The 10,000-nt window shown below is 42.4% G+C and overlaps 1 protein-coding gene across 2 annotated transcripts in view; it reads right to left on the bottom strand.

The window, feature by feature from the left end:
* Nucleotides 1–10,000, bottom strand: part of dcc (DCC netrin 1 receptor) — a 212,284-nt gene that overhangs the window by 108,406 nt on the left and 93,878 nt on the right. For both annotated transcript variants that reach the window (XM_035526723.1, XM_035526724.1), the window contains exon 3: nucleotides 1,793–2,080. In XM_035526723.1, the coding sequence (XP_035382616.1) occupies nucleotides 1,793–2,080 (288 nt within the window). The remainder of the gene's footprint in view (nucleotides 1–1,792; nucleotides 2,081–10,000) is intronic.

Here is a 10,000-nt window from a genome sequence, read left to right as displayed (position 1 = left end):
GGCAAACAATATTTCTAATGTCACCATTTTTAACTAATCAGTGATTGGTGACCAGTAATCAATTCTTTTCAATGGCCATTACACTTTTTTTTTGTTATTTTATTACAAGAGTTAAGGTCAAAATATACATTTTGTAAAAACCACAAACTATCGATTGATACAAATGGTTTGTGTCTGTGTGTGTGTGTGTGTGTGTGTGTGTGTGTGTGTGTGTGTGTTATTCAGTTAGAGTGAAATGCCACTTTTCCAGGTGACAGTCAAACTGAAAACTTCAGATCCAGTGTGTGTGTGTGTGTGTGTGTGTGGGTGGGTGGGTGGTATGTGTGTGAGGTTAGCAGCGTAACACATTCTCGGGTGCAGCATGGAGAATCAGGGGAATCCACAGTTCAAGCCACCAGCTGTCAGATCATTAGATGCAGCCAAGCAGGCCTGTAGCTCTCACTCACAGAACTCCACACTGGAATAACACCAAGCTGAGATTCCGAACTCCATCCCCCCCAGTACGATGAGGTACCTCTGCCAGCACACCTGTCCCAGCTCCTGGCTGAGCTTAATAAATATCCAACCAGATGAAGCAAGTATCTTGGACCTCAGCAAACACCAAACAGTGTACAGCAGTGGTGCTTGGACAGCAGACCCGAGGACGTCCTGACTTATATCATCCAAAGACTAAAGAGGACTGTTGTGGAGGAACTCGCTCCATCGGCAGCAGGGAAACTCGCTGCTGTGGACTGCTGTGTTGCATCCAAGTGACAGATGCGAAATGTGATCTTTAAGCAGTCTGCTACTAGCTGAAAACTGATGAATGCAGGCTGAGATGAATAGGGACAGGAGGTCTTCATCATCATAACTGAACACTAACACAAATATATGAGCAAAGTGCATGTAGGAGAGCAGAGGTATTTGGGAAGATGTTTCCCCATACTCTAATGTTTCCCCATACTCTAATGTTTCCCCATACTCTAATGTTTCTCCATACTCTAATGTTTCCCCATACTCTAATGTTTCTCCATACTCTAATGTTTCCCCATACTCTAATGTTTCCCCATACTCTAATGTTTCTCCATACTCTAATGTTTCCCCATACTCTAATGTTTCCCCATACTCTAATGTTTCCCCATACTCTAATGTTTCCCCATACTCTAATTTTTCCCCATACTCTAATGTTTCCCCATACTCTAATGTTTCTCCATACTCTAATGTTTCTCCATACTCTAATGTTTCCCCATACTCTAATGTTTCTCCATACTCTAATGTTTCCCCATACTCTAATTTTTCTCCATACTCTAATGTTTCCCCATACTCTAATGTTTCCCCATACTCTAATTTTTCCCCATACTCTAATTTTTCTCCATACTCTAATGTTTCCCCATACTCTAATTTTTCCCCATACTCTAATTTTTCTCCATACTCTAATGTTTCCCCATACTCTAATGTTTCCCCATACTCTAATTTTTCTCCATACTCTAATGTTTCCCCATACTCTAATGTTTCCCCATACTCTGTTTCATCGTACTTTAATGTTTCCCTGTGCCAATGACAACTACTATTACCAGTACTACTACTAGTGCTATTAATAATAATAAAAACATAACAGAAATTATAATAGTTAATGTTTATATATATTTCAAATTCAGCTCTGAATAATACAGCTCAGAGTTTAAAACCCAACCAATTTGCAATGTCTTTTCCATGTTTAACCTAACTCAGCTACAAACTGAACAAGCTCGAGGACCTATACAGGAGAAGGAGAGCATGGCAGGAGTGCAGGGCAAGGTGAGACTCTGCTTACCGGGTAGTACCCGCAGCTCGGCATCAGTGCCCGTGCGGGCACTGGCGGGGTTCTCCGCCAGGCAGCGGTAGGTGGCTGAGTCTGGAGGCTGTACTCTGCTGACCTGGAGGGAGCCAGAGGGCAGGACTACCACCCGGCTGTCAAGGTCAAAGGTGGCGGGCAGATCCTCACGGTTCTTCTGCCAGCGCACGGAGGGCATAGGCTCACCCGTGACCTCACAGCGCAGCAGCGCCGTGTCGCCCATGAAGGATGAGACGGACTCGGTGGGCACCACCACCCGCAGAGGACCTGAGAGAGAGCAAGAGCGCAACGGTGGGGTTAGAGAGGTGCGTGGGTGGAGCCGGTGGTTCGTTCGTTCACAGTAAACATCCATTCATTCACAATGAAGAACCCTAAATGCTGACTTCCCCACAGTTTCTTTTGGGTTCACGAGTGCATTCTGTCAATTCACGCTAGTTTACATTCTAAGTTACATTCAGACTTACATTCATTCACTCATTCACTCAACCATAAAACCTGCGGGACAGGGAGACCTAGGCTATGTTCCCGCAGCAGCTTCAAGTCTAAATTCTGGCCCAAATCCAAATTCTGACCAAATCTGACTTTTTTTTTGTTAGGCTGTTCACATTATCTTTTTAAAATGTGACTTATGTGACCAGCCACTAACCTAATGATAAATATTCCACATAATCCACAGTGGAGCCCAGCGACCAATTTGGACACAAATTAAATATCCAGCAAACAAATAACAATGAGAAATGAACAAGAGATTCATTTATTGTCTAATCTCTTCGCCCTCAATAACTCCATCGCTAGCAGCATGCCATGCCATAATCTCGTCACTGATATAGTTACACTTAGGTGACTATAGATAACACTGATATAGCTACACTTAGGTGACTATAGATAACACTGATATAGCTACACTTAGGTCACTATAGATAACACTGATATAGTTACACTTAGGTGACTATAGATAACACTGATATAGCTACACTTAGGTCACTATAGATAACACTGATATAGTTACACTTAGGTGACTATAGATAACACTGATATAGCTACACTTAGGTGACCATAGATAACACTGATATAGTTACACTTAGGTGACCATAGATAACACTGATATAGCTACACTTAGGTGACTATAGATAACACTGATATAGCTACACTTAGGTGACTATAGATAACACTGATATAGCTACACTTAGGTGACTATAGATAACACTGATATAGCTACACTTAGGTGACTATAGATAACACTGATATAGCTACACTTAGGTGACTATAGATAACACTGATATAGCTACACTTAGGTGACTATAGATAACACTGATATAGTTACACTTAGGTGACTATAGATAACACTGATATAGCTACACTTAGGTGACTATAGATAACACTGATATAGTTACACTTAGGTGACTATAGATAACACTGATATAGTTACACTTAGGTGACCATAGATAACACTGATATAGTTACACTTAGGTGACTATAGATAACACTGATATAGCTACACTTAGGTGACCATAGATAACACTGATATAGTTACACTTAGGTGACTATAGATAACACTGATATAGCTACACTTAGGTGACCATAGATAACACTGATATAGCTACACTTAGGTGACTATAGATAACACTGATATAGCTACACTTAGGTGACTATAGATAACACTGATATAGTTACACTTAGGTGACTATAGATAACACTGATATAGTTACACTTAGGTGACCATAGATAACACTGATATAGTTACACTTAGGTGACTATAGATAACACTGATATAGCTACACTTAGGTGACCATAGATAACACTGATATAGTTACACTTAGGTGACTATAGATAACACTGATATAGCTACACTTAGGTGACTATAGATAACACTGATATAGCTACACTTAGGTGACCATAGATAACACTGATATAGTTACACTTAGGTGACTATAGATAACACTGATATAGCTACACTTAGGTGACTATAGATAACACTGATATAGCTACACTTAGGTGACCATAGATAACACTGATATAGTTACACTTAGGTGACTATAGATAACACTGATATAGCTACACTTAGGTGACCATAGATAACACTGATATAGTTACACTTAGGTGACTATAGATAACACTGATATAGCTACACTTAGGTGACTATAGATAACACTGATATAGCTACACTTAGGTGACCATAGATAACACTGATATAGTTACACTTAGGTGACTATAGATAACACTGATATAGCTACACTTAGGTGACTATAGATAACACTGATATAGTTACACTTAGGTGACTATAGATAACACTGATATAGCTACACTTAGGTGACTATAGATAACACTGATATAGTTACACTTAGGTGACTATAGATAAAACTGATATAGCTACACTTAGGTGACTATAGATAACACTGATATAGCTACACTTAGGTGACTATAGATAACACTGATATAGTTACACTTAGGTGACTATAGATAACACTGATATAGCTACACTTAGGTGACCATAGATAACACTGATATAGTTACACTTAGGTGACTATAGATAACACTGATATAGCTACACTTAGGTGACTATAGATAACACTGATATAGCTACACTTAGGTGACTATAGATAACACTGATATAGCTACACTTAGGTGACTATAGATAACACTGATATAGCTACACTTAGGTGACTATAGATAACACTGATATAGTTATAGTTATAGACTATAGATAACACTGATATAGTTATAGTTATAGACTATAGATAACACTAATATAGTTATAGTTATAGACTATAGATAACACTGATATAGTTATAGTTATAGACTATAGATAACACTGATATAGTTATAGTTATAGACTATAGATAACACTGATATAGTTATAGTAATAGACTATAGATAACACTGATCAAAAGGAAATGTTGAAGTGTTCCTGCCTATTCCACCACCATCTTTCCTTCCCAGCAGTACAACAGTATGACGAATGTCTGGTTGGATTGACACAAAAGTCACATGAATTCCGATCTGTCCGTTCAGACTGAGCTGCACGGCTGCGTCTTGGATACGTGTCCGATTTCTGCGCCGCATATGAAAGTGGCCCAAATCGGAATTGAAAATGACAGGTCGAGTGTGGCTGTTCCCACTACCCACGTGTCACATTTGGAGAAAAGGGATTCTGCACAATTCCCTCCTGTGTGAACGTAAGCATAGAGGGAGAGCAATAGGGAAAGAGAAAAGGACAGAGCGAGGGGGGGATAGAGGGTGAGATGGGGAGAGAGAGAGAGATAGAGAGAGAGAGAGAGAGAGAGAGAGAGCCGGACATGATGCCGTGTCCTCCTGTATGAGTGTGACCTCTGTCTGGGCCATCTGCCCTGCACCTCCTCTCTGTTGTCTGTTTGCTCTGCTGTTCAAACTCTTCCACAACACAACCTCTTCACAGGAGGCCCTGCTCAAATACGGCTCCCTACAGAATCCCATCAAACACTGTGTGTGTGTGTGTGTGTGTGTGTGTGTGTGTGTGTGTGTGTGTGTGTGTGTGTATACATGGTTAAACCAATAAGTCAAAACATTTACTAAACCAGTACAAACAAGTTTCCATTCAAGAGAAGAAATTATATAATGCATTTAAAGAAATAAAATGCATCTTTCTGTGTGTGTGTGTGTGCGTGTGTGTTTGATTGCTAGTATTCTCTGCATATCAGGCTGCCATTACAAACAAACCGAAGGGCAAGTTCCCTGTCTGTTAAGGACATACGAACAATTTAAATTCAGCATAAAACATTTCCATTCTTACACTTTCCCCCCACACAGTGTGGGCTGAGGAGCACTCAGGGTTCAGACACACACACACACACACACAAACACACAAATACAGATGCATTTCATTTCTTTAAATGCATTATATAATTTATCAAATGTGTACTGTTTTAGTAAATATTCTGACTTATTGAACATCCACATGCACAACCACATGTGCACACACAACCTCACACACACATACACGAACACAAGCACACACAAACGCACACACACACTTAGACCAAACACACAACCTAAAGCACGCAACTCAAAGCACGCAAACGCCAGAGCAGAAGGAATGCTCTTGGCAGGCTGTGCGCGGTAAACACTCCCACCAGGGAGCTCCAATTATTTTCCAGCTTGTGCAAATGACGTATGCAGCCTCAGCCAGGAGATGCTGCTTGTTATTGGTGTGATTATTGTCAACATTACACATTTAACAGCCCTCAGGTCTCCCCTAGGATACACTGAGGGCATGTAGCATTTAGGAAAAAAGGCATGAAAGCATGTAGCCACATATAAGCCCTCATTAGGCATCTAACCTGCTTTGTTTAAGCCAGTGAAGGGGACAAATGAGGAAGTAGAGAACTTAGCAATGAGGTATGAAATTGGAACACTACCCATATAGACGATATTAGATCATAGCTTCTGCTAAAACTTGTCAATCTTTGCAGGCTTATGGCTAATTTACTGCTCCTAAGTGAAGAGATTTCCATTTGTTCGCTTACAGATTATGACGGAATTACAAGGATTTTCCTCGGACGGAGTGTTTGTCTGGTGGTGTTTCAGCTGCATTTGCACATTTCAAATGACCTCTGCGCAGAATTTTAGATGGAGGATAGCACCGGTGTACAGGAGCTAGGTGTGAGGTTCCAAGCAGCAGGCAGAACAGTGTGCCCATGGCAAATGTGCTGTTTAACAAACACCTAGTGGAAAAAGAAATGCCGCAAAATGTAGAAAATAGCAACCTGTGCTCAACTAATCTACATTATATTACACAAGGTAAGGATGTGACACTGCTAGTGTGAAACTGAACTCAGCTCAGATTCTCCACTGACAGACTGGCCCTAAGGGCACACTGAAAAATGTTCCTTACTAGTGGTGCACTTACTTAGAGAGGATGACAGAGAGAGAGGGAGAGAGAGAGAGAGAGAGAGAGAGAGAGAGAGAGAGAGAGAGAGAGAGAGGGACAGGGAGAGGAGAGAGAGAGAGAGAGAGAGAGAGAGAGGGAGAGGGACAGGGAGAGGAGAGAGAGAGAGAGAGAGGGAGAGGAGAGAGAGAGAGAGAGGGAGAGGGACAGGGAGAGGAGAGAGAGAGAGAGAGAGAGAGAGGGGGAGAGAAGGAGAGAGAGAGAGGGAGAGGGACAGGGAGAGAAGGAGAGAGAGCGTGAGAGTGAGTGAGAGTGAAAGGGAGAGGGAGAGAAGGAGAGAGAGAGAGAGAGAGAGAAAGAGAGAGAGAGAGAAGGTGACATACTTGTGGGGCATTTATGTGAAACGTTGAGGTAATAGAAGCAGAGGCAGAGATATGGGTTTATTGAGAGAAGGTTAGAGTGGAAGTGTGTGTGTGTGTGTGTGTGTGTGTGTGTGTGTGTGTGTGTGTAAGGAGAGGCTCTGGTTCATCCAACTACAGTGAAAGGGACTCAAAGTCGGCCAGATCTCACTAGGGAACATGTCCACTAATCCAGTTTCCCTTTACTTCAGGATGAAACGTGTATATATATATAAATTCCCCACTCAGGCTCCTTCAGTCTCTTTCCTTTAAGCTCGGTCCTCTACCAGAAAACTGGGGGCTTTGGGGGTCCTGCGTAGTATCTTGGCTCTTCCCAGGACTGCGCTCTTCTGGACCCTAGTGCTTTGATTACCACAGGAACCGCAGCTGCCTTCAACTTCCACATCTTTTCCTGCTCTTCCTTCATCCCTTGGTATTTCTCAAGTTTCTTGTGTTCCTTTTTCCTGATGTTGCCATCACTACAGCCCTCTTCTGCTGTTTGCCCACCACTACTATGTCCGGTTGATTAGCCATTACCATCTTGTCTATCTGCATCTGGAAGTCCCACAGGATTGATGCATGGTCATTTTCCACCACCTTCGGGGGTGTATCCAGCTTAGACCCTTTGAACTTCCAGCCTGTACTCAGCACAGATGTTTCTGTACACTTGGTTATGGCGTTCCATGTACGTTTAGCGCTTGTTCCTGCGCTGCCATGATTAGTGCCTTTGTGCTGTCATTCAATCTAGCCTTTTCCAGCCATTGGTGGGATCTCTCCATATCAGGCACTTCCACTGTCTGTCAGTGGTACATACCGTGCAGGGGTGTGTCCTCCCATGATGGTTCCTGCTTCTCCTCATTTCCATCCTCCCTGGGTTATCCACTAAGCACTTCAATGCTTGGGGCCACCTTCCTGGTATACTCCTGGATCTTGGTTTTTCATACTGGATAGTGGCTCTGACACTCACTAGTCGATGTCAGTGGCTACTTTCTTCTCCTTTGGCCAGCTGATTATGCCAGTGGAATACCTGATGACTGGTAGAGAGTAGGTGTTGATAGCCTGGCTCTTGTTCTTCCCGTTCAGCTGACTTCTCAGAATTTGCCTGTCTGTAGGTATTTGGCTGTAGCTTCTTTCCTTGTGGCCTCTACATGGTTCCCATTTGCCTGTGGGATTCCAAGGCACTTGTAGCTGCCCTCAACATCTGCCATGTTACCTTCTGGAAGTACGATCCCCTCTGTTCTAGCTGCTTTCCCTCTCCTTGTAACCATCCAACCACACTTATCCAGTGTGAATGACATTCAGCTGCCATTGCTGTGTGTCCTGGTGAGATGGATTAGTGAGTCGATGTCTCATTCACTCCTGGCATACAGCTTGATGTCAGCCATGTAGAGGAGGTTCTAGTTGTTCTGTTTCATAGCTGGTATCAGTAGCCACTCTGGGTGATGATCTCACTGATTTCACTGCGGGAGAACAGCATTGGGGACTAAGGTTGTATATATAAGTCTGAAGTTGTCCGAAATGCACATATACACACACACAATCTCCTGTTTAACAAATCATTTTAAATTACACATAACAAATTATAGTGACGTTAACACGGACAGTGAGATATTACTTACAACAACAGAGAGAATGAGCAAGAGAAAGAAAATCAAGAAGAAAAACAGAAAATGAAGGTGAGTGGTGGAGGATGACACGTGTGTCACGTGAGATGAGAGGCTGAGGATGACGCGTGTGACACGTGAGATGAGAGGCTGAGGATGACGCGTGTGACACGTGAGATGAGAGGCTGAGGATGACGCGTGTGACACGTGAGATAAGAGGCTGAGGATGACGCGTGTGACACGTGAGATGAGAGGATGAGGATGACGCGTGTGACACGTGAGATGAGAGGCTGAGGATGACGCGTGTGACACGTGAGATGAGAGGATGAGGATGACGCGTGTGACACGTGAGATGAGAGGATGAGGATGACGCGTGTGACACGTGAGATGAGAGAAAGACACTCTCTCTCTACAGCATTATTATACATGACACAGCAATAATATACATGACACAGCATTATTACAGCATTAATCTACATTATACAGCATTGTTATACATATTATACAGCTTTATACTGTATATGGATGGGGGGGGGGGCTCTTTAAGTAGAGTAAAACACCTGTCATAAGCTCCTGGAGACGATTTCCACTTATCAGTTTGCTCTTATACAGGAAACTTCTCGCTGTCTCTCATTTGGAGGCTCTGCTTTGTTCTGATGGGGAACAGCTGCCACTGCTGACTCCACACTACATCATACCAGCAGGCACCAACGCTTTCTAGAGATTTGATTAAGCTTACCAGTACTGTGTTTAATCTATAGCCTAAAGAGGAGCTCATTTCACACACGCCCACATACACACACACGTACTTGCATACATAATATACAATATGTATACATTGTCCATGTAATATATGTACAAGAGAATACATGTGATAGATACATGCAGATACGTAAACACGCATATATACATACTCATATATTGACCAGTTAACACCCACAATTAGCCTGTGCATATAAACACATGCCCATAACACACAGTATTTCACCTCAAAAACACAGTCAACACTAACAGTCACTTAATATCACATTACAGACTCACACGCACACACACACACACACACACACACACACACACACACACACACACACACAGACACACACACACACAAACAAAAATACACACAAGCATGGAAAAGGACATCTGTGAACAGACCGAGGGCAACATCTGCAGGAGCATTTAGAACACAAAATTAAAAGCAAAGTAAAACTAAACACTGTACAGAGGTCAAAGGGGACATGCTAATCCTTCAGTAAAAATTATTCAGGTTTCACCGGAATGGCAGACACTATCAAAGCAAATACTTAAGCAACTGTCTGGG

The sequence above is a fragment of the Electrophorus electricus genome, chromosome 6 (genome assembly GCF_013358815.1).
Source record: "Electrophorus electricus isolate fEleEle1 chromosome 6, fEleEle1.pri, whole genome shotgun sequence".
Classification (NCBI taxonomy): domain Eukaryota; kingdom Metazoa; phylum Chordata; class Actinopteri; order Gymnotiformes; family Gymnotidae; genus Electrophorus; species Electrophorus electricus.
Note: the sequence above shows the minus strand (reverse complement) of the source record. Positions and strands in the feature narration are given on the sequence as shown.